The 26,684-nt window shown below is 34.9% G+C and overlaps 3 protein-coding genes across 3 annotated transcripts; 1 reads left to right on the top strand and 2 right to left on the bottom strand.

Moving 5' to 3' along the window:
- Positions 1–384: 384 nt before the first annotated feature.
- LOC143237495 (uncharacterized) lies at positions 385–1,863 on the top strand. The gene has a single exon (XM_076476829.1). The coding sequence runs from the start codon at positions 697–699 to the stop codon at positions 1,549–1,551; it is 855 nt and encodes a 284-aa protein (XP_076332944.1). The 5' UTR covers positions 385–696; the 3' UTR covers positions 1,552–1,863.
- An 8,022-nt stretch (positions 1,864–9,885) lies between these two features.
- LOC143236891 (uncharacterized) lies at positions 9,886–16,522 on the bottom strand. The gene is made up of 2 exons (XM_076475552.1): positions 12,584–16,522; positions 9,886–10,049 (listed from the first exon to the last, which is right to left on the bottom strand). Exon 1 carries the CDS (start codon positions 15,799–15,801, stop codon positions 12,586–12,588), a length of 3,216 nt encoding a protein of 1,071 aa, XP_076331667.1. The 5' UTR covers positions 15,802–16,522; the 3' UTR covers positions 9,886–10,049; positions 12,584–12,585.
- Positions 16,523–21,709: 5,187 nt separating this feature from the next.
- Positions 21,710–22,696, bottom strand: LOC143236436 (zinc finger MYM-type protein 1-like). Its single transcript, XM_076474696.1, has one exon. It carries the CDS (start codon positions 22,694–22,696, stop codon positions 21,710–21,712), a length of 987 nt encoding a protein of 328 aa, XP_076330811.1.
- Positions 22,697–26,684: the final 3,988 nt, after the last annotated feature.

Here is a 26,684-nt window from a genome sequence, read left to right as displayed (position 1 = left end):
CTCGACAGAGTAAACAAAGGAAATACGTCTGTTACAGTTCATGATAACAAGAGTCAACTTTGTTGCATGAGATAAATATACAGTGGAACTTAATACCAGTATATATTAATTTATAACCAAAAAGTTTAAAACTGAATTTATGAAAGATAAAGCACTGTGTAGCCTAAGTATTACTTCATACAAAGTTACGTATTTTTTACCATCTAATATCAGGATTTTCTACTACCGGTGTTGTTTTTCAAACCAATATAATACAGCAGAAGCCTACACTTAATTCTCACAAGATGTCTACGTCATTGATTCGTCAGCTAACAGGCTCTACCTTTGTGATGTCATAGAAAGGCGAGTTTGATGTCACCAATCACAAACAAGATCCAGTACTTTTTGTCGTGTGCATAGGCGTAATTATGTGATATCCCAGAAATAATAAGATATATATATATATGTATGTATGTATAAAGATAACTTTAGGAATGGTGAATATTTTATTTTTATGGTAAATGTTTATGTATTTGCTTGTTCTTAACACAGTATTAGTAATGTTGCTGTCTGTAATTAAGATATAATTTCAGTCTATTGTGCAATCATTTCACCATTAAGTGACTCACAAGAAGCCTTCTCACTAAGACAGTTTGATATTAGACTGTGGACTGGTTAACGGGAGATATTTCATCATGATTCATTACTTCTCTGGGAATGGAATCACCACACATGTATGACCGACCGCTCCTTGAAGTTGAGGACTTTAAATGTAACAGGAATATTGGTAGTACAGTGAACCCTGCGAAAAAAGATTTTTTACTGGCTGAACTAAGTTCTCCCGAATTTTCTTTTAATTTGCAAGACTTTATAACAGCGAATATTTCACAAAACTCGTTTACTGAGCTCACTGACAGTGCCAAATCCACTCCGACCACCGCTTTCAACCAGGTCCACCGACCAGTGGAGCTGTCTCCCCTCAAGGGAATGCCACGGCAGCTCTCTTTCGCGATCGAACATAATGAGATTGAGTCTACCATTGACGTGAAACAAGAGCCTGGTGATTTGGATAATAGTGGCCAGTATCTCAGCCTAGGTGCTTGTTCTAATCAGTATTCCGTAGGTACTGGAACTAGGACTGTGAGTGGATCCTCTACGCAGTCCAGCTCTGTGGCCACTACTGTATTAAATAGCTCCAGCGAGACCGTTCTCGGGCAAAGATTGGTTGAAGGTATGCATCACAGTCTTGACGGCTGTTCCAGTAATTACCAAGGAAAGAAAAAAAGCAAAAAAACTGTCAACAAGAACAGCGACGAGTATCGACGTCGACGCGAACGCAACAATATTGCTGTGAGGAAGTCTCGAGAGAGGGCTAAGTTCCGTAGCCGCGAAACAGAGCACAAGGTATCTGAACTAAGCCGTGAAAACAACTCCTTACGGAATCGGGTACAACTGTTAACCAAAGAACTTGGTGTTTTGCGGTCCCTTCTTACTAATGTTGGAGTTCCTCGAGAAAGCGTGGACTTTGAAATTGCCAAGTTCGTCCAGATCGACTTTCACGACCATATGTGAGCAGGATTTGGTTTGCTTTAAACAGAAAAGGAGACCCGTTTCTTTCTTTTATTATTGTTTTGATTTAATACGAATTTTGTTCGCCTTTCATAATTACATACAAATTCATATGTTATGGTCACCTACCCACGTTTCAGTAATTTTTTGTATTGCTGACATAAAAATCATTAGTGCTTTTTATATTATAAAAGCTAAAATTGTGAGATATTTGTTCTTTTTTAAGACAGATATTCGGATAAGTATTGTATTTAACCAAGAATTCTATGAAATGTTGTACTAACAAAACGTATTAAAATATTAATCACCATATAATTAGTTCGATGTGAAATTTTATTTACCTTACTATGAAATAGTGTGTTTGATTATCGTTCGCAATTACAACTACTATGTAAAATAAGTGATTTTTGGAAGAGACTAAAGCAATAGAACGATGCATAAATATACATTATATGTAAGCCTAACTTAAGGAAGTATAGGTTTGTCGTCAGTAAAAACGTTTGGTAGCACCCTTCAATAGCATTAAGTTTGGAGAAGACGTTTTACACATTAAAAAGATCCAATGTACATAGTTTAAATTCAGTATACAATAATAACCAATGTACATAGTTTAAATTCAGTATACAATAATAACCAATGTACATAGTTTAAATTCAGTACACGTTAATAAGAACCATTGTACATAGTTTCAATACAATACACGTTAATAAGAACCAATGTACATAGTTTCAATACAACACACGTTAATAAGGACCAATGAACACGGTTTCAATACAATAGTTCCGCTATCATTTTATAACAATCCTACGACTCTTAAGTTTCATGTAAGTAGCCCAGTACATATAAAGTAATATACATGTTGTTACTAGTCCAACACAATAAGTTTCATGTAAGTGGCTCAGTACATATAAAGTAATATACATGTTACTAGTCCAACACAATAAGTGTCATGTAAGTGGCTCAGTACATATAAAGTAATATACATGTTACTAGTCCAACACACAAAGTTTCATGTAAGTAGCCCAGTACATATAAAGTAATATACATGTTGTTACTAGTCCAACACAATAAGTTTCATGTAAGTGGCTCAGTACATATAAAGTAATATACATGTTACTAGTCCAACACAATAAGTTTCATGTAAGTAGCCCAGTACATATAAAGTAATATACATGTTACTAGTCCAACACACAAAGTTTCATGTAAGTAGCCCAGTACATATAAAGTAATATACATGTTGTTACCAGTCCAACACACTAAGTTTCATGTAAGTAGCCCAGTACATATAAAGTAATATACATGTTGTTACCAGTCCAACAACTAAGTTTCATGTAAGTAGCCCAGTACATATAAAATAATATACATGTTGTTACCAGTCCAACACACTAAGTTTCATGTAAGTAGCCCAGTACATGTAAAATAATATACATGTTGTTACTAGTCCAACACACTAAGTTTCATGTAAGTAGCCCAGTACATATAAAGTAATATACATGTTGTTACCAGTCCAACAACTAAGTTTCATGTAAGTAGCCCAGTACATATAAAGTAATATACATGTTGTTACCAGTCCAACACACTAAGTTTCATGTAAGTAGCCCAGTACATATAAAGTAATATACATGTTGTTACCAGTCCAACACAGTAAGTTTCATGTAAGTAGCCCAGTACATATAAAGTAATATACATGTTGTTACTAGTCCAACACACTAAGTTTCATGTAAGTAGCCCAGTACATATAAAGTAATATACATGTTGTTACTAGTCCAACACACTAAGTTTCATGTAAGTAGCCCAATACATATAAGGTAATATACATGTTGTTACCAGTCCAACACAGTAAGTTTCATGTAAGTAGCCCAGTACATATAAAGTAATATACATGTTGTTACTGGTCCAACAACTAAGTTTCATGTAAGTAGCCCAGTACATATAAAGTAATATACATGTTGTTACTAGTCCAACACACTAAGTTTCATGTAAGTAGCCCAGTACATATAAAGTAATATACATGTTGTTACTAGTCCAACACACTAAGTTTCATGTAAGTAGCCCAATACATATAAGGTAATATACATGTTGTTACTAGTCCAACAACTAAGTTTCATGTAAGTAGCCCAGTACATATAAAGTAATATACATGTTACTGGTCCAACACACTTAAGTTTCATGTAAGTAGCCCAGTACATATAAAGTAATATACATGTTGTTACCAGTCCAACACACTAAGTTTCATGTAAGTAGCCCAGTACATATAAAGTAATATACATGTTGTTACTAGTCCAACACACTAAGTTTCATGTAAGTAGCCCAATACATATAAGGTAATATACATGTTGTTACTAGTCCAACAACTAAGTTTCATGTAAGTAGCCCAGTACATATAAAGTAATATACATGTTACTGGTCCAACACACTTAAGTTTCATGTAAGTAGCCCAGTACATATAAAGTAATATACATGTTGTTACCAGTCCAACACACTAAGTTTCATGTAAGTAGCCCAGTACATGTAAAGTAATATACATGTTGTTACTAGTCCAACACACTAAGTTTCATGTAAGTAGCCCAGTACATGTAAAGTAATATACATGTTGTTACCAGTCCAACAACTAAGTTTCATGTAAGTAGCCCAGTACATATAAAGTAATATACATGTTGTTACCAGTCCAACACACTAAGTTTCATGTAAGTAGCCCAGTACATGTAAAGTAATATACATGTTGTTACCAGTCCAACACAGTAAGTTTCATGTAAGTAGCCCAGTACATATAAAGTAATATACATGTTGTTACCAGTCCAACACACTAAGTTTCATGTAAGTAGCCCAGTACATGTAAAGTAATATACATGTTGTTACCAGTCCAACACAGTAAGTTTCATGTAAGTAGCCCAGTACATATAAAGTAATATACATGTTGTTACCAGTCCAACACAGTAAGTTTCATGTAAGTAGCCCAGTACATATAAAGTAATATACATGTTGTTACTAGTCCAACACACTAAGTTTCATGTAAGTAGCCCAGTACATATAAAGTAATATACATGTTGTTACTAGTCCAACACACTAAGTTTCATGTAAGTAGCCCAATACATATAAGGTAATATACATGTTGTTACTGGTCCAACACACTAAGTTTCAGGTAAGTAGCCCAGTACATGTAAAATAATATACATGTTGTTACCAGTCCAACACAGTAAGTTTCATGTAAGTAGCCCAGTACATATAAAGTAATATACATGTTGTTACCAGTCTAACAACTAAGTTTCATGTAAGAAGCCCAGTACATATAAAGTAATATACATGTTGTTACTAGTCCAACACACTAAGTTTCATGTAAGTAGCCCAGTACATATAAAGTAATATACATGTTGTTACTAGTCCAACACACTAAGTTTCATGTAAGTAGCCCAATACATATAAGGTAATATACATGTTGTTACTAGTCCAACAACTAAGTTTCATGTAAGTAGCCCAGTACATATAAAGTAATATACATGTTGTTACTGGTCCAACACACTTAAGTTTCATGTAAGTAGCCCAGTACATATAAAGTAATATACATGTTGTTACCAGTCCAACACACTAAGTTTCATGTAAGTAGCCCAGTACATGTAAAGTAATATACATGTTGTTACTAGTCCAACACACTAAGTTTCATGTAAGTAGCCCAGTACATATAAAGTAATATACATGTTGTTACTTGTCCACCATTCTGTAAGTTTCATGTAAGTAGCCCAGTACATATAAAGTAATATACATGTTGTTACCAGTCCAACACAATAAGTTTCATGTAAGTAGCCCAGTACATATAAAGTAATATACATGTTACTAGTCCAACACACCAAGTTTCATGTAAGTAGCCCAATACATACACAGTAATATATATGTTGTTACTTGTCCACCATTCTGTAGGTTTCATGTAAGTAACCCAGTATGTATAAAGTAATATATACATATATACCACCTTTGTATATACAAAATAGTGACTAACATACATACATCTACACTATCTGTGTACATAGTATAGATGTATATATGTTAGTCACTGTTTTCTATGTGTACATAGAAAATGGTGACTAACATACATACATCTATACTATCTGTGTACATAGAAAATGGTGACTAACATACATAATCTATACTATCTGTGTACATAGAAAATGGTGACTAACATACATACATCTATACTATCTGTATATAAAGAGAACAGTGACTAACATGTATACATCTATACTATCTGTGTACATAGAAAATGGTGACTAGCATACATACATCTATACTATCTGTGTACATAGAAAATGGTGACTAACATACATACATCTATACTATCTGTGTACATAGAAAATGGTGACTAGCATACATACATCTATACTATCTGTGTACATAGAAAATGGTGACTAACATACATACATCTATACTGTGTACATAGAAAATGGTGACTAACATACATACATCTATACTATCTGTGTACATAGAAAATGGTGACTAGCATACATACATCTATACTATCTGTATATAAAGAGAACAGTGACTAACATGTATACATCTAAACTATCTGTGCACATAGAAAATAGTGACTAACAGGTATACATCTATACTATCTGTGCATATAGAAAATAGTTACTAACATGTATACATCTATACTATCTGTGTATATAGCAAATAATTACTAATATGTATACATCTATAGTTTCTGTGTATATAGAAAAGAGTGACTAACATATCTACATCTATACCATCTGTGGACACAAAATGGTAACTGTTACATGTATGTGTATGTACATATACATTATAAGCATTCATTTTTTTTTTCAATTTTAAAATACTAGCTTACTCAGTTTTTCAAGTGGCTGCTGTGTCAATAACTCTGTAAAGTTTACTTTCGTAACACTTCCTGTTATGGTTCTTACACTAAGTGTTCCTCACCCAATCTTCCACGAAACTAGAAAAAATGTGCTTCCATCATGACTCAGCAAATCTTCATCAACACTGAGAACGCTCTGTGTGCATTCATGGACTAAGTGTTTTCAGGCACTTGTTCAAGAGGTTGCCGCGTGACGTCACGGCCCATCAAATATTGGTAAGTTCGACTACTCTATAGGGTTGATTCCCAAGTTTAAAGAACTTGGTGTTTACCTTGAGTTAAGCACGTGGCTCTCAGTTCGTAGAATCCTGAAACTGAGGCCAGTGAACAAGAGGTTTCTTGTGTTACGTCAGTGGAGTCCGAGGTGAAACTTATACTTTGGATTTGGATACAAACTCGTTTTAATGTTTTTCAAATACCAGAAAGAATTAATAATTCAGATACTGGACTTCCTAATGATTGGAATATTTTAAGAATTATAAACACTAGCCTTTTATTTTTTACACTGGATGCGTTTCAGAATATTAATACAAATAAGAACATTTGAACAAAGTCATGCCGTTTCATGATAATTTATCTTTTCCTGCTGAATTATCAGTAAGAGCTTTGATATCTTACAAGTTCAGCAAGTTAGTTACTGAAACTATGGCAACAAAATATTCATTTCTCGTTATGTGATAATTGTTATCTTGACAATAATTTCAACGTCAAATAAATATTGAATGAACAATTAAACGTGTTTGGTACTTTAACCAAACATTCCAGTAAATGAATTTCGGGGCATCAGCAAGGCTGTCGACTCTTATGAGGTTTTAAATATTGGCAACTATATAATTCCAAGTCAACGTTGAAACTAAACAGAATTGTTTTGTCGTTAGAATGAGGTTTTTTTTTTTCACACTGCTAGGTGGAAAATTAAGACAGGTGTAACAGTATTTATGTAAAAACGGCACGTGCCCGAAGAAGGTCGAAACGTTGTTCGCTCCTCTACGTAAAAAATGTTCTCAACCCAAACGAGCCGTTTTTACATATATATTTCTCTACAAGTGGGTTTTCTCGACATCACTGATTAAAGGTGTAACAGTGTAAACTCTCTTAACTAAAAAATCAACTAATATCTGAGAATGTGTTTTTTAACTGGTTCGAATCTTTCACAGGTACTATTAGGTAAACTGATCTACCACTACTTTGATATACGTTGCATGTTTTAAATAAAAATGTCTCCACAAACGTTTGTTATGTTTCAGTTATTAGTACAAAGACGACAGGGAATACAGCTAGTTAACATAATACACAGCCAAGTCCTGGGTTATTTTAGACGAGCCATGAACCTTGAGTATCACATTTATAACGCACCCACAGCTCCAAATTCCTATGACCGTGTTTTTGTGTGCGACATCGGGAAGCGAACTATGGAAGCTAATAAACTGAGCACGCCTGGCCCAAAGAATTGATTGCTTTTTAAACGAGAAAAATACTAATTTTTACTTGGGCTACATTTTCCTCATGAATGACGCATCAAAAAACAAACTCCCACGTACCAGTACGTTTCTTAACGTAAAGTATAGAAGTCATATATATTGCATAAAGTGCTACTGAACATAGAAAAACCTTTTTTATTCTTTTGAGACACGAAATTTGATAGTCACTTTTAGAAGGTAGGTCCCGCCATCTATTGCTAAACCTTCAAAGCACAATTTACTGACACCCTGTTACCATACTTTCTTGTGGGATAATTTATGACCGTTCAAAATACGTTATGCCAGTAATAAAAATATTCTTAAATGGCTACAATCTATATGTGTGTCCACTTACAATTGCTGTACTGTTGAACCGGTTCTTATCAAACCTAAGAGTCCGTCTTCCAGGGACTGACATAAAATTGTCATATGAACTTGACCCACACTTCCTTGTGTGTTGAGCAGGTCCACCATAAAATAAATATCTTACAAAATAGATTTGTTGATTCGAAAAACAATTTATATTTTACAGAATAGATTTGTTGATTGGGAAAAAACAAATTACATTTTAGTAATAAGAAATACCAAAAATAGCTGTAATGTAACATTTATAGATAGGTATAGTGTGCTTTGTACATAATTGTTTTTCTATATTTGTTGTAATATGAGTATTACTTTATGATAATAACTGATCTCCACAATTCTCTTCATGTAACAATTTGATTCGCTTAAATATACTCTGTTGTATTAAGGATATTACATCTACATAATATGGTTGCCACACTAGTTATACAACAATTACATGACAAATTCAATATTCCTACTAAAGTCATGTACAGTTAGTTTCTGTACACACCAGTATTGTTGCTATACAAATTATACAATTACCAACAGAGAAAGTCAACAGTTCTACTAAAGACTGACAAATCAACACACTGTCACAGTTTCTGTACACACCAGTATTGTTGCCACACAAAGTATACAATTACCAACAGAGAAAGTCAACAGTTCTACTAAAGACTGACAAATCAACACACTGTCACAGTTTCTGTACACACCAGTATTGTTGCCACACAAAGTATACAATTACCAACAGAGAAAGTCAACAGTTCTACTAAAGATTGACAAATCAACACACTGTTAGTTTCTGTACATACCAGTGTTGTTGCCACATAAATTATAGTTACCAACAGAGAAAGTCAACAGTTCTACTAAAGACTGACAAATCAATACACTGTTACAGAATATTCACACGTACATTCCACGTGTAATATCTGCCAGGAAAGTTAGATTTGTTGTAAACAGAATGTTCCCACACAATGTGTGTACCGTCTGCCAGGAAAGTTAGATTTGTTGCAAACAGAATGTTTATACACAATATGTGTATACTGTCTGCCAGGAAAGTTAGATTTGTTGTAAACAGAATGTTCCCACACAATGTGTATACTGTCTGCCAGGAAAGTTAGATTTGTTGCAAACAGAATGTTTATACACTGTGTGTATACTGTCTGCCAGGAAAGTTAGATTTGTTATAAACAGAATGTTCCCACACAATATGTGTATACTGTCTGCCAGGAAAGTTAGATTTGTTATAAACAGAATGTTCCCACACAATATGTGTATCCTGTCTGCCAGGAAAGTTAGATTTGTTGTAAACAGAATGTTCCCACACAATGTGTATACTGTCTGCCAGGAAAGTTAGATTTGTTATAAACAGAATGTTCCCACACAATATGTGTATACTGTCTGCCAGGAAAGTTAGATTTGTTATAAACAGAATGTTCCCACACAATATGTGTATCCTGTCTGCCAGGAAAGTTAGATTTGTTGCAAACAGAATGTTTATACACAATATGTGTATACTGTCTGCCAGGAAAGTTAGATTTGTTATAAACAGAATGTTCCCACACAATATGTGTACACTGTCTGCCAGGAAAGTTAGATAATCTTTTAACATTATTTTCAACACGTTTCATATATTTAAAAACTAAAGAATTAGACATGTTTGTGTATATTATAAAATGGATCTTTATTTCTCAAATATGGAATACATACATACATATTACAATATTGAAGCTACACAATTTGTTGGATTCGTTTCTTCATAGATTGTTCCTAAACAAATTACTATTAACTAACATATGTCACTTTGAAATTTAGACTGTTAGCACCACCTAAACAAACAGAAGTTTATTTATTTTTAATTATAATAAAAAATTCTCTGAATTAATAGTGACTATATCATACACAAGGTATTAGTAAAAACAAAGTTATAATGAAAGTTAATCTTAGAATTTTTCAAACTTTACTTCCACAAGATACAAGCTTGAACAGATTAAGATATTCTGGTATATTTTAACAAAATTATATTCACAGGAGGTATATTTATTTTACAATTATATCAAAATATAATTCTATAAAAAATATTATATAAAAATATCTTTAATTCATAATTGTTACTATTCACAAAATAACTAAGTATTCTAATTGTAGAAGAATATTTAAATTATTGGCTAAATGCAGTATTATTATATTAAACAGGACAGTTAAAATCAAGAAGTCAAAAGTATCAGGAAAAATAAAAATATTCATGTTTTTTGAAATTCTATAGAAACTGTTCATCCCATGTAGTATCACCTAATTTTACTTCATGTAATGACTCCTGAAAATATAAAGCTGCCTCATTTCAACAGTTTTTCTTACATTAGCATTTGTAAAATACAAGTAAACTCTGAACCAACACAAGTTTAATTATCTTGTTATGGTAGGAAATATACAAAATGATACACTAGTTTGGTTCTACACTCCAAAAACACAGACATTAAGTACAAGGCCTGAAAAATGTTATTCTATCCAACAGATGTATTCACACTTTATGGCCATAAATTTTTAAAGGAACTTAATTTTACAGAAATCTTTCAGGAGAAGGGAGGGAGTAAGTGATAAGTATTGCTCAATGTTCATACAACAGTGACATTTGTACAATGCATGTGATGTAGAACTGCCTTTAGGTTAGGATTCTATATGAATTACACAAATACTCTTCAGTGAAAGAAGGGACATATGTGCATTTTTATACCATACTTTCAGGAGAAGGGAGGGAGTAAGTGATAAGTATTGCTCAATGTTCATACTGTAGGGGAAACAACAGTGACATTTGTACAATGCATGTGATGTAGAACTGCCTTTAGGTTAGGATTCTATATGAATTACACAAATACTCTTCAGTGAAAGAAGGGACATATGTGCATTTTTATACCATACATTAAAATATCCTGGTGAAGAAAAGATTTTAATGTTCTGAGTATGTAATATTTAATAAATTATGCCTTTATTACTGAAGAGTTCAAATTACAAAAGCTTATTATAAGTGCTACAAAAATATTCCTCAACTCCATTCTTCAAGTATTTAAAGAAATGTTTATATAACATGTTATCTTTATGATTTCATGAAAATGTTACTTTAGGACTGTTACCCCCTCTCCTTACTAGTGAATCTCATTTTACTTTAATTACTCTTCTATATTTATAACCTTTATTTATAAAAGTTTTCACATCTTATTTTCTAAAATTGTGTCCTTACTTTATTAAGAATAATTATTAAACATCTTAGGTTAACACATGAATGTATTGGGTCAATGCACACTATGTTTCTATCTTTTGTTCAGATTAAAAATTAAGTTGATACAGTGAAACTAATTAATAAATGCAATAATGTTCTTTATATAACTTTATAAATTGTACACAATAAAAAACTGCTTAGGTAAGGTATTTAGCTTCTGTTAGTAAAGATATTATAATAAATACATTCGTGTATGAGCAAGAAGCTACTAATTGATGGTTAAATTCATGTTCCTACTGCTAAGATGTCCAAGTTACTTCAGAAGAATAAATATATCAGAAAACAATGTGTGTGATGGCATGTTGAAAACAGATCATAGATATCTATGTTTAGTGAACAAAACACACAAACTGATATATAACATCAGAGAGTGGTAATAAAAAGGAAACAGCTTTACAAATGAAACGTCTGTAAACCAAACTTTTGTATATGTTAAATGAATATCACATATTGAAATTAGAAATATCAGATCAGGAAACTATATGTTGTACACACACACTTAGGACAAACTCATTTAAAAGCAGATGTTTTGGTAATACTTTAAACTTTCAATACAACATCAGTTTGAAAAACAGCTGAGTGCTAAAAACTTTGGTTACTGAACAGTTTTCATCAGATCACTAAACTCATTTGCATTAAAGTACAATCCTGTTTCAGGTTAATTGTATATAATATTTACTGTCATAGAAATATTTATAATTGTTACTTTTTAGGCATCTCTAACTTTGGCAACAATCCACTCCAGTATTGCAATATTTTGTTCAAAGACAAATTAAGGATGAATATATCCTACGTCACACTGACATCTTACGATTGTAATACATAACACTTTCATGATGTTAGAAAAACACTGGTTCAAAGTATTAATCTAAATACAAGATCCTATAACCTTTTGAAAAGTGGGCATTTCTTCATTAGAAGCAAACTGTTTGCACTTTGGTTATAAGATTTTGTAGTTTTGTAATACATCACGCTGATATCCATCATACTATTCTAAAGAATTACTGGCAAATATTATAAGATAGAAATCATTTTGAAAATACTAGGAGATACAATTACACACATAAGATAATTTTAAAACCAAACCTTCATTTTGGACCTCCTCTTGGCTTTATCGTCTCCGATATTTGCCACATTGCTTCTTCACACAAGTAGTCGTTAAATCCACTGAAGAAACTGATAACTTGTTCGTTACGCTTGAAAGGATAGGATGGTTTTTTGAATCGTCTCATTTTTTCAAGGATGTTGAACTGTTGCCACCGTTTGGAAAAGTTCACATTTCCATCAGGAAGAAAATCACCATTTCCAACATGAACAAAGGTTAAGTCCTGAAGGATGAGACCAATGTAAGGGATACAAGGAGGCTCCGTGTTTGCTAGAGTTTGTCTGTATGTCCGAAAGGAGGATGAGCTGTCAATCAGAGCACAGTACTCTCCTAAGGCCTCGATAATGTTCTTCTGCCACTCCAAACGACGTATAGGAGCCGAGTCTAGTGCTGAAAGAACAGCCAGATAAGAATTAAAGTTCTTTAGCTTTCTCAAGTGTTTTAGAATTCGAATGAAACGGCCAACATATTTTTCTCTATCTCTAGCATCATTCTGTTCTAAAATCCTTGATCTCACCCAGTAAGACATTTTATTGAAATGTTCAGTAAAAGAGGTCAAATTAGGGTTCAAATCTTCCTTTTGTTCCTTGACCCACAATAGCACTTCTGGAAGCTCAATTTTCTGAAAGAGTTCAGCATCCAGCAAGGTCATTTGTTCTGCTAAAACATCTGACTTAAAATCTAGTAGAGATGCTGAACAAGTGCTCACATTCAGTGAAGTGAGGAGAATCTGCTGTGAAAAACGGTAAGACTCGCATTTCTCAACAACCTTCTTCCTTAAAATTCTAGCGAATGTTAACTCTCCGCTACTAATTAACTGGAGAACAAAATTTAATATTTTTTGCAGAACACCATCTTCAATATCGCTCACACACAAATCATCAGCAATGCGTACCATTAAAGAAAATGCATTTCGAGTAGCTCGCTCCTTAGTATCAGTCATATGAATAAATTTATTGAATCTGTAAATAAGTTTATCAATCAGTTCGACAGGAGAGATAATTGTGCGATACGTTGTAAGAAATGCTTCTTGATATAGAAAACCCTTCTTTCCTGCTTTTGCAGCTTGGACAATAAGTGCATCTACAGGACCACCCCGAATTTCTGGACCTTCTTCATCTGGTTTCTTCCACACAATAAATGAGCTAACATCTTGATGATCTAGTATGTTGGATTCTGTTTCACCCATACTTGAAATTGGTAAGTTTTGCTTTTCAATTTCCAAAGAAGATGTAGCTTTACCTCCCACTTCTGAACTAGTTTTTCCAAATTCAAAAATTGAAGGTTGTAAAAAATTGATTCTTTTTGGAGGCATTGCTGGTGATGATGTTTCAGTTTCCTCACCAAAGCTGCTTAGACTGCTGTGTCCATCTGAAAGTACAGAATCATCTGAACTGGACACTTGTGGAGTTGTGAAAGACTGTGGATGGGTCAATACTGCATTCTGTTTTTGCCAGTGTGTCTCTACTGCATGAAAGGTATAATTAGAATGGTAAAAAAACTCTTTCTCATCTGGTTGGTAAGAACCCAACATTTGCATATATGCCACTATGTTTTTCTTCTTCACTGGCAGTGGTGATGATTTGCCAGTTTTAGATGCACATTTAATTTTATGAAAAGAACATGAATGGTTCTGACTTGCATCCACCCAATTCTTATGGTCTTTAACCAACTGTGATGAATGAGCTTCAGACAACACAGAATTGCTAACTGTGCCAAAACCACTTTTTCCTACAAACAAAAAATTACATGATGTTTTGTTGTCATAGTTGGACTGTTTTACAAAACTGTTTTCTGTACCTTGTTTGTCTGAAAGGATAAGAGGGTACTCCAGATCATTGTTCTCTAATCCCAGTCCAGAAGAGATCATATGATTTGTTTGCTTACTTTCTCTTGAGATACAGCTCACATGCTGTTCCATCATTACTCCCAAATCTTTTGAAGTTGGGGTTTTCAAACTTGTTGAAAGATACTTATAGCTTTTGGTATGAGAAATTTCTGAACAATGAATACTTACATCTTTGGTTTTTTGAGAAAACATAAAACTCTTTGAACTGCTCAATGTTACTGAATCATTTGTTGAGCTCTGATGGTTGATGTCAACACTGCTATTCACAATTTTATCAACAGGTGATAAGGGAAAGAAATCATGTGGGCTATGCCAGTTTGGAAAACTTACTGATGTGGTTTCAGTCCTACCAACAGTTGAAGAACTGCTAGTGGAGTAACTATAAAAGTTGTGTTCTTGTACTAGACGTTTAGAATGTGGCTCAGAACTAACAGTAACATCTGCACTGCACTGTTCTCGAGGAAGCAAGGATACTAGGTCTCTCAGCTGTGGCTGAAGTATATGGTTTTGTAAATTTGAGCTCACCCCCAGTGAAATAGGATACTTTGGAGGTTCAACGTCTTCCTTCATTTGGAAAATACTAGAATGCAATACATCATCAGGAAAAACTGAGACATTAGAAGAGTTGGTTTTTAAACTAGGTGAACACTGAGACAAGTCTGGAACTTTCATATTCTCTCTTGGAGTTGACGGAATGTCTGACAATGACTCTCCTTGAAAGTTATCTGGAATATTTGAGTTTGTAAGTGAATCTGCAAAACCCTGATTTACATTATTATCTATATTTGATAAAATACCAGCAGAAAGCTTGACCAAACCATCAACAGCATCTTGCAATTTGTAAATAATTTCATCAGCATTATCTGTGGTAAGAATGTAACTATCACTAATGTACAGAGCGTTATCAGACCACTTAATCAGATCTGCTAGGGTTTTATAGACTTCTTTAAATGCTGCTGCTGCTGCTCGACATTGGTCGTTATCAAACAATCTTGACAATTTTAACTGAATATTTAAAACTGTTTCTAGCACCACATTTGTAGAACCTGGTAAAACTTCTACCAATTTTTTTTTTTCAACAACTTCCTGAACATATCGCAATGCATTCTTGAGATGCTGTGCATCAGAATATAGGTCTTCTATTTCATTTTCTATTCTACTTTTGATAATTTTCTTTTCTGAATTTCTTTCTATTCTTTTGCCTTTTAATTTGGAATTTTTCTTTGGGGATAAAAGGTTCTTTTTAGGAACAATTTTACCAAAAAAATCTTCTTTGAATGATCTAGCTTGCCTTGACAACTTCCCATCTCGAATACAAGTTAAATCTGTTTTGTTCTTTTTAGCTGACATAATTTTATTAAATACTAAAGTAGATTATTTTTTAGCATAATAAATAATTAAATTCATAATGATAACACTGTGATCAACACTGTTCTTTACATTTTAAGATGCACTGTTTTAATTCCTAAGTAAAGTACATAAGTGGCTTTGCTTCTTCTGTTTAACAGTTTCATTTATCATGAGAAAGTTCCCAAAAATATCACTCCACTTGTGTACCTTGTATTTGTACTTCAAGCTCAGTGCACTTCTGGTCTATCATTGACTTCTGAAAATTATTCTACAATTTTGAATATTTATTAATATGTTAAACTTAAAGTTTAGTTGATTTAATTTGTACCAGACATTTTGAGATTAATACACTTGTAATTGATTATAATTACGAAGACTGTTGTGCTTACTGGGGCTCGTGAAAACAGGATTATGGAGACCGTCGTGGGAGGATAGAACATAGGTTACTACCTACACTTCCCAAATCTCAACAGAACAGCCGGTACGTTGTGCGAAATATACTGTCCTAGTTAGTCTCCTTGTTGGAACCAAACATCTTTTTGCTTAAGATTCACACCAACCACTAAAAATGTATTGTGTTTTATGGGTTGTATCATAACTACTTTGAAACAGATAACTCAAATAATCGATTAAAAAATAATAATAAACGGCTCTTATCCCACCCTACAACGATTCCAATAAAGGTATTAAAGATACAATCCCGTAGTGACACCCAATCAGCACGCCCTCTAAGTATAATAATTATTCGTTTGATGAGGAATCGACTATTTGTAAATTTGAATTAATCACCATTTAGTGATAATTATTAACACAAAATCAAACTAATACCTAAAATATTTCGTATTGGATACAAATATTTATTTATAAGAACTTTTTGCTATGCTGTAATATAATTTTCTAAATTTTTAGTTTTGAAAAGTTATTTATTACTATTGAACAGAAACGCACTAACTACAATATTTATTAATTATTTTAACACGCCAAACAATAATATATTTAATAAACACGTAGTCTAAAACGTAGAAGGCCAAGAATGAAGTGTTATCTATATGCTTTATTGAAGTTGCGATTAAATATCTGCTTGTTTAACTTGTGATTATTTTTAGCTGCTACTCATACAGCTTTATTATCATATTTCTATGTTGACCCTTCTTTAAATATACAGTCTTTTCTACTAAAACTCCTTGACAAAATGATGATACGTGTTGTCAGTTTATATTTTCCAGATCTTTCGAGCAAATTGATAACATACACTACATAGCCAAAAGTATGTGGACACACCTTCTAATTAGTGGGTTTGGCTGTTTCATCCATACCCATTGCTAACAGGTGCATAAAATAAGTATACAGGCATACAATCTTCACAGACAAACATTGGTAGTAGAATGGGTCCTACTGAAGAGCTCAGTGACTTTCAACGTGGCACTGTCATAGGATTCCATTTTTTAACAAGTCAATTAGTCAAATTTCTGACCTGCTGGGGCTACCCCAGTCAACTTTAAGTGCTATTAATGTGAAGTGAAAACGTTTAGGAGCAACAACAGCTGAGCCACGAAGTGGTAGGCCACACAAGCTCACAGAACGGGACCGCCGAGAGCTGAAGCGCGTAGCGCGTAAAAATCGTCTATCCACAGTTACAACATTCACCACCAAGTCCCAAATTGTCTCCGGAAGCAACGTCAGCACAAGAACTGTTCGTCGGGAGTTTCATGAAATGGGTTTCCATGGCCAAGCAGCCGCACACAAGCTAAATATCACCATGCACAATGCCAAGCGTCGGCTGGAGTGTTGTAAAGCACTCTGCCATTGGACTCTGGAGCAGTTGAAACGCATTCTCTGGAGTAATGAATCATACTTCACTATCTGGGTTTGGCAGATGCCAGGGGAATGCTACCTACCTGAATGCATAGTGCCAACTGTAAAGTTTTGTGGAGGAGGAACAATGGACTGGGATTATTTTTCATGGTTTTGGCTAAGCTCTTTAGTTTCAGTGAAGGGAAATCTTAATAATACAGTATACAATGACATTCTAGAGAATTGTAGCTTCTAACTTTGTGGCAAAAGTTTTGGAAAGGGCCCTTTTTGTTTCAGCATGACAATGTCCCCATGCACAAAGCGAGATCCATAAGGACATGGCTTGCTAAAGCTGGTAAAGAAGAACTTGACTGGTCTGCACAGAGCCCTGACCTCAACCCTAACAAACACCTTCGGGATGAACTGGAACGCTGACTGTGAGCCAGGCCTTCTCGCTCGACCTCACTAATACTCTTATGGCTAAATAGGAGCGAATCCCCACAGTCATATTCCAAAATCTATTGAAAAGCATTCCCAGAAAAGTTGAGGATGTTATAGCAGCAAACGGTGGACCAACTCCATAGTAATGCACATGGTTTTGGAATGAGATGTTCAACAAGCACATATGGGTGTGATGTTCAGGTGTCCACGTACTTTTGGCTAATGTTCAGGTGTCCACATACTTTTGGTCAATGTTCAGGTGTCCACATACTTTTGATCAATGTTCAGGTGTCCAGATACTTTTGGCCATGTAGTGTTTATGCATTGCAGATTTTCCATTCACTATCTTATTTTGGATGACCTCTTTGAGTTCTTTTATTACTGTGTTACCATACTGTTGTAACCTATATTTTTAATATTTCATTTTAGGTGTTTGCTAATGAGGGTGTATTATTATATCACAGTGGTGGCGTCAGGATAATTTTGTTGGGGGGCTGAGGTAAACTGTAGAGGGGCTTTCCAAAATGCCATCAATATGAAATATAGATGGTAAATTATAATAATGTAAATACCAAGGTACATTTCAGAAAAATGTGCTATTTTGAACTGCGTTTTCAATGCAGTTTTCATTGGAAACTCATACTCTGATTAATAATTCATTATTACAAATTAGAAATAATCTGTTTATGAAAATATACGTATATGTAAAAGAGGAAGCTCACCTAAAGTTCACCCAAAGCAATACATAATAATAATGAAAATCAAGGTTAGATTAGATTGAACATTTAATATACCAATAAGAGTAAAGCTACAAATCAAAAGAAATATAACATAAAAACATAGTTTACATAGAAGAAACGAATTATCCCATGTAAAGTTAATACACTCTGAGGAAAAGTAAGATCACTATCAGGCTAACTATCTTAAATCATGTTGTGTTTATAGTCAATATTACTTCAAAACAATGCGCCTGTTCTGATGATTGGGAGCAAATGTGTCTATAAAAGTTTCAATATCGAGTTGTTTTGCCTTTCTGGAGTTTACTGATATGACAGCAAGAGTGCTGGTGCGGTTGTTACCACTGCTGTTGCGCAAGTATGTCTTGAGAAGCTTCAGACATGAGAAACTTCTCTCACAGGCAGCTGAAGTGGCAGGCAGGGTCACAGCAATGCATACAAGTTTGTGGAGATCCATGAAGGCATCCTTGTATGGCTCCAGCATGGTTGCAAGCTCTAATGGTGTGGATACTTCCTGCCCCTTGTCTTTCTTCCTGGCAATTAGCCAGTTCAACTGGTGGACTTCCACTGCGAGGTCATCCTCTGCCATATCATAGTTTGCTGCCATTCCTAAGAGTGCTTGCTTGTCCAGAAGTGTGGAGTGTTTGGGGTTCAATGCAGTTGCACCCATCAGAACACTGCAGGCATCGGAGAAGAATCTTCTATTCAGCTCGTTGAGCATCCTGTCTGTGATGGCATAGAAGGTGTGTCTCCTGGCATCTGGTGTTAGTTCATCTCATTGGCCAGTACTAGATGTGATTATGAATTCGTCCAGGTGTCTGGGGGTAGATTGCTATCCACCTTGATGCACCGTCTCAGTGCATATTCCCACTTTCTTACATATATCCTCAGCAGGCTCTTCCAAGTCTTTCCATGCTGCTTCAGTTCTCATTTCTGAGAGACCAAATATGACAAATTGTACAAGGTCCTCTGCAGAGGCCAGCTGCAGGTCAGGTGACTGGAGGTGATCTGATAGTTCTTTTTGTCATCAGCAGTAGGTTTTCCAAGGTCACTAGACTGGTTACGAACTGCTGATCTAGGAGGATGCACGGGCCCTTTGATTCAGTGACTCTGTGGACATTTTCCCCCTCCATAAGACACTTTAGGGTTGTCACAATGGCAGGGAGGATTCTTTTCACAGCCAGACAAGCAGCATGTTGGCAGGCCCATCTTGTGTCTGACAGTCACTTCAACTCTATGTGCTGGTCCACGGGTTCAAGCTCCTTCTGTACCTTCAGAATTTCTTCATGCACAACCGATGTAGAGAAGAATTTGTACAGCTTCTGAATTGTCACAAAGAATTCTGCTGCAGCCTGGACGTTGTGCACACAATCAACTAGCACAAGGTTGAGCCTGTGTGCATAGCAGTGGACATACACAGCCTGAGACACCTCTCTCCTGAACCTCTCCTGTATGCCACTGATGTGCCCTGACATGACTGCAGCTCCATCATAGCACTGGCCAATGCAGGCTTTATGGTCAATACCAGTGGCGTACCGTGAGTTTTGTAGTTGGGTGGGCTGCTACCTAAGGTACATTGTAGTAAGCAAAAGTTTCACATTGAACATGAAAATATGCATCCATACAAATATAAGTAAAAAACGTAAATTTTTTCTAGCTCATTTAAAATTAACTAAATTCTATAGACATTTGGAAAAGTGTAGCAAAAAAAACCCAGTGCCATTATAAACCTCACAATGCACTAAGGTAATGCAAAGCATAAAAGGAAAGAAAACTTTAATTCATTTATAAATCAGCTCAATTCTTCTTGTCTGTGAAACAAATTGATCAATGACATCATCGTAGAAGCTTCTCTCTTGTCTCAATTCTGCCAAGAGATTTTTTTCGATTGACAACAAACTTAGGCTTGACATCCTTTCCTGGCCCTGTGTGGCGCGATAGCAAGTGTGGATTCTTTTCAAAGAAGAGAAAGAACGTTCAGTTGAAGCCGTGTTGCTTGGTATAGTTAACACCAGCTCTGCCATTTTGAAAACCTCTTTGAAGGGATTTGCAAGATCATTTTGGACAATGAATTCAACCAATTCAAAAATTTGCAGCTTTGAGAACTCAGGGCTGGAGTATAGAACGGCGAGCTCATTTTTGAGGCGGACGTAATCAAACATTAACTCATACCGGCGCTGTAATGCCTCAAGCAAGTTATCTGGGAATACGATTTTATATTGTTCGTAGTTTTTGTGCTAAAGAAGGTTAAGAAAGTCAAACTTCGAAAGGGAAGAAAATCTTGACTCTATTTGCGATACAGTGTTATCAGCAATTTTGTGGTATTGCTGAAGATAATAATCTTTCTCAGACATGCATCCTTTCATCTTTTGCATGCAGGTTCCGTGCTTCTGGTTTCATTAGACGAAGCTGCCTTCCAAAAATCATCAAATTTGTTATTTCTGTCATACTGTATTTGCCTTGAGACCTCTTGGACTTTACCGCAACAATACATTACGTCATAGAACTTGCTCTGCAGAATGTTGTAGAGAATATCAGTGTAAGAAAACATGTTGGAAAATATCTCAAGAAGCAGCTTTGTTTGAAATTCTTCCAAAAAATTCAGAAACCCGCGCGATTTGAGAGTAGCATCAGTATCCCAATTTTCAGGATTTTCAATAATGTTTGTAAAGAATTCAGTTAAATGAACTCTATTTTGTTGTACAGTATTTGTCAAACGAGAGGTAAAGTTCCATCTCGTGGGTGCAACAGAAGGCAATTTTCTGCCTACATATTCATGCAGAGCCTGTAATCTTTTAGAAGACTTGGAAAAAAATGCCGATAATCCACTCAAGGTTTGGAAAAAAATTCTGCATTCCTTAATGCTGAAAAGACCTTGCTGCAAGACCAGGTTCAAAACATGCGCATAGCAATGAGTAAAAATCGCCAAGGGATACTTATCCAACACTTTTTTCTGCAATCCATTCATGTGGACCACTCATTACACTCGCGCCATCATACATCTGCCCGACCAATTTATTTTCTATCTCAAATTCCTTGGCGATATCAACAACATGACTAAAAAGACCGTCAGCAGTTCTATCCGCGCTGACATCAGAGAAACCAATGAACCTTTCGAAAACTTTTCCATTACAAACAAACCGCAACACTGTTGATAATTGTGACTTGGACATCACATCTGAAGTCTCATCGAGAATGATTGCAACAAATCTTGCGCTGTCAATTTCCTTTTTGATATGCTTTTTTAAAACATTAGACAAAGCCTGAATTAAGTCATTTTGAACAGTTGGCGATGTTCTTTGAAAAACTGTAGCAGTATTCAAATGACTGTCCAAGCACGTGTCATAATCTCTAAGGGTATTGAGAAACTCCTTATAGTTTCCCTTATCATCTGAAGTATTCGATTCATCATGACCTCGAAAAGGAAGCTCTTGTTTGGCAAGATAGCACACTGCATCAATTAATCTTTTCAATATTTCCCTATTCTTTTTCACTTGCTCATTGTGACGAGATATCTCAGCCTTCCGCTGAGTGTCAACTAATGTCTCTATGCGTTGCTTGCCAAACATTTTAAGCGACAAGGAAGACTGGACATGTGCACGAGACTTTTCATGTTTCTGAAGTGCTGCAGGTAAATGATTTAAGTCGGTATAACCCTGCTGATTCCCCACCCGCTTCTCCGTTGAAAATAACAAACACGGCCAACAAAAGAGCTTGAATCGAATTTTACATCCTGTTAGCCATTCAATGGCATCATAGTGAGACTCTGAAAAGTGTCGAACATATTCATTTTTCTTATCTTTGTGCGTAGATACCAGACTTGGAAGAGACGGCCTAGGCTTGCCTTGAACAATTCTTAATTTGTCCGCATAATTTTTTGTGGAAAAAGGAGAACGTAACAACTCATTAATATCATTTTCCATATTGATAACGGCTAATTTATAAAAAGTTTATACCGTTCCACAATAGGCAGAAAAAAGGAAGGAACCTTCCTTCTAGACTTCTTTCCGTTATCAGCGAGACAGCGAGAATAAAGGACGAAGGCTGAAGAGAATCCAAGAAATAGGACAGAGAACGACAGACGGTACGCGGTGCGCTCGACGAGTAGCACACTCTGATCCGTTTTTCGACCAATCATCTCCCTTCATTCTTTGTAGTCGGCTACGGGGAGAGGCACAGCGCAGCTGCAAGACTCCGCCCATCAAGGTGTTCAGCGTTCCTACAGCACGACTTACTTGCGATGTATATTTTTTTCTCAAAATTAGCAGAGTAATCTTTATTTACAAGAGAAAGTGCGATATGAGGGCTATAATAAAACATAAGACTGTAATGTTATACTTGATTTTCTAAAAAATTTCAAGAAAGTATACTTACCTTTTGATGTACTCTTTCGCTACGTATTTAATTTTGTTGGCTGTGCAGCGCACAACTAGCACACCCGGAATATACGCGCCTGGTCAATACCACATGTAGCCAGTCTCCATGATTCTCTTGAGCAATGAATCTGCATCCAGACCCTCAGCAGCTGTGAAGTCTAGGAACTCTTCGTGAAAGCTCTGTTGGTGGAAGTACTTTACCACAATGGACAGCTGTTCTTGTTTGCTCACATCATTTGTTTCATCCACCATTAGAGCAAAATGCTCAGCTTTCATGACCTCTTTGCTGATATCCTTCCTGATCATTCCAGCTATGATGTCAAGCAGTTCGTTTTGGATATCATGGTGCATGTACTTGGCATTGCCAGGACCATTCAGCTTCTTCTTCATGATTTCATCATACCTGGAAATCATGAGTTTTAGTGCATTCAGTACGTTGCTATGGGACGCATGATACATACTTCCGTCTCAATGAAGACGTTGAGTTCTACAGATCTATGTCTCTTTGATGTTAATTGTTAAGCAACAACAACGATTGTGTTTTCCATATTTTATGAATATATGTAAGTAACAATATTGGGGAGCTGAGGGGGACTCAATCCCGAAGGCCCCATTGGCGCCGCCACTGTTATATTACGATGGTGCAGTATCTAGGATTTGTTTTTAAAGTTAAAATCTAGAAAATCCACATATTTTATTAAAATGAGCGTAGAGTATAAATACCAGACTGACTTAATTATTAAATAATCAAAGAGATATTCATATCAGTGTCAGTTAGACAGTGATAATTAGAGAGTCTGTTCAAGAGTTATAGTCTGTCATTTAGTAAGTAAATTTTGAAGCAATTTGATAAATAAATTAGACGAACATTCCGTTAGTTTCGAAATTTCTGTCTCTATACTCACACTGCTAGAAACTGGATTTCGATTCCCGTAGCAAGCAGCGCTTCAACAGATCATGATGTAGCTTTGTTTAATTTGAAACAAAAGTTAGAATTAAGAAAAAATAACAAATGAACATAATTTGTATTTCAGCAAATATTATTGAAAAAATAAGAATTCATTATCTGTCTGTGGACTAGACTAGGCTTTTCTTTTTTTAAAACCAAATAATCAGTAGAACCTTCTGAAGGATAAAACATATTACAACAATATGTTTCTGGATGAAACAGAATGTATTAACAAAACGTAGAGCTAGTTCACCCAAACCGAATAAGCATCCTTTTTTCACTTAAAAATATTTTACAAATTGTAAAGTAACATTTATGTGTTTATGATTTTAAGTTATATAATCAGTAGTAATAGTGCTTATTTTGTTGATTTCTTTATCATATTGCAGTATTTTTATAATAACCACATTAATTTACTAGGTATATGAGCACAAAAGCAAATAAACATTTAAAGTTCCAAGAATGATAATTTTATGCACTTCCCCAATATGCATGGAGGATGGAGAGGATAACGCTTGAATGATGGAGAGGATAGTTTTCACACTTTTATCCCTGTGGTCATGATTTATTGAGCAATACAGTGTTTTGGGTTGACAGAAATAATAACTGTAGCATAGAACAGTACTTTATGTGTCCATTACCCATTTAATTAAAACGTGAAAATTTTCAGAATTATCATTTTTCCGAATTCCTACTTTGAACTTGGAGATTTGCTTAAGTAAACATTTCAACTTTTCCTTGCTTTGAGAACATACAAAATAAAAGTTCACTAATTGGTAGTTAGATTACTTTCTTACAGTAAAAATAACATGTGACATCCATACATATAAATCCGTTTTAAATGTCAACAAATCAGATAAAAATAAATGCATCTTTACTAAAAGCTTGACATTCGCTGTACACAGATCATGGCTGCAAGATGCAATTTTGTGTGTAAACCCGTCTTTGTTAACGCTGTTATTTTTGTAACTGACTCACCCCAGTAAAAATATATATTTTTTTAATTTATACTTTTTGGATAAATTTTATTTTTAGAGTGGTTTAAACTTGATTTTGAATTCGTTTAAATGTAAGTGCTGCACTATTTTCTGTTTATGTTAGGAGTCGTAGCTTGACTTGCAAGAGGAATGTACAAAGCCTACATAAGCTATTTAATAAAGCCATCCCACTTTTCTTATCAGCTCGACACGCACCACTGGACACATACCCTTGTTTCGTTATTGTGAGTGTATTATCTAACTATTAAGAGGAATGTACAAAGCCTACATAAGCTATTTAATAAATCCATCCCACTTTTCTTATCAGCTCGACACGCACCACTGGACACATACGCTTGTTTCGTTATTGTGAGTGTATTATCTAACTATTTCGTGAAACAGTACATCTCATAATCAACATTAGATGTACATTTATTTTATTATGACCTGAGCATAAAATAAAATTAATATTGCAACAAATATAATCAAATTCTATCTAAATTTTAACAAACACATCAAAACAACCTGTAGTACACGCTGTGTATCTATTGTTAACAGGAATGGTAGTTTATCAATTTTTGACTGTCTGTAGCACGAAATATAGTAATTCAAACTTTCACACATTTCCAGTGAGTGTTTTTCTACTGAACCCTTACTTCACATACCAAATTTCAAGACAATCCATTAAGAAACGCACAATATATAAAATTATCAATTTCGATTAAATTTCTTCCTTTTTTGTTTTTTGTACTGAAATATGGAAATATTATTTAATATAAAAACATACTTAATTTTTATGAGTTTTTTCTTCAAATCTAATATACTAATAGATCCTTTAAACCTAAAAATAGATGTTAAGTTTCGTCTAAATATAAGTCACATACGTAAAGTTAGTCAACAAAAATTCACAAGAGCTGTCCCTCAAAAAGTTTCAGTACAGCTTCACCTAAAATTAAAAGTGGACCTTTTTTTACACTTTTGTCATTCGTATTAAAGACAAATGATTTATAACAGAAAAATTACAATGTGAAAGCACATGTAGATACGTAAGTATTTGTCAGGCCAAGCAAATTGAATCAGTAGGTTCTAGCTCAAGTTTCCAAAAGAATCACAGAAGTGGACAGTTAATATTCGTTGCTAAGTACTGCAGAAGTCTCCTAATTAATGAGCGTTTAACGTCACATGGTTTTAGCTTAAGCAGATAATGTAAGTAACGATGCTTGATACAACTGTACCGAGGGCATATGAGTGATGACCAGAAACTGTTAATCTAGATTCCGTGACGTTGCTATAAAGTTATCAGTGGCAGCGCCCTGGGGGAGGGGGGGGTCTTGAGCCCCCAAAATGAGCCAAGCCCCCCAATATTGTTACCTACATATATTTATAAAATATGTAAAACACAATCGTCGTTGCTGCTTAACAATTAACATCAAAGAGACATAGATCTGTAGAACTCAACGTCTTCATCAAGACGGAAGTATGTGTCATGCGTCCCATAGCAACGTACTGAATGCACTAAATCTCATGCGCTGTATTGCCGCTCCATGTGTAATTCCATTCTATCTTGAGCTTTGACGAAGATTAGACAACCACGTTGATTTCAAGTTAC

This window comes from Tachypleus tridentatus, chromosome 13, assembly GCF_004210375.1.
Source record: "Tachypleus tridentatus isolate NWPU-2018 chromosome 13, ASM421037v1, whole genome shotgun sequence".
Classification (NCBI taxonomy): domain Eukaryota; kingdom Metazoa; phylum Arthropoda; class Merostomata; order Xiphosura; family Limulidae; genus Tachypleus; species Tachypleus tridentatus.
This window is presented reverse-complemented; position numbering and strand designations above follow the sequence as displayed.

Bases quoted from the DNA above. Each gene is read 5' to 3' on its own strand.
- LOC143236891 (XM_076475552.1), bottom strand. From the start codon at position 15,801: ATGTCAGCTAAAAAGAACAAAACAGATTTAACTTGTATTCGAGATGGG.
- LOC143236436 (XM_076474696.1), bottom strand. From the start codon at position 22,696: ATGGAAAATGATATTAATGAGTTGTTACGTTCTCCTTTTTCCACAAAA.
- LOC143237495 (XM_076476829.1), top strand. From the start codon at position 697: ATGGAATCACCACACATGTATGACCGACCGCTCCTTGAAGTTGAGGAC.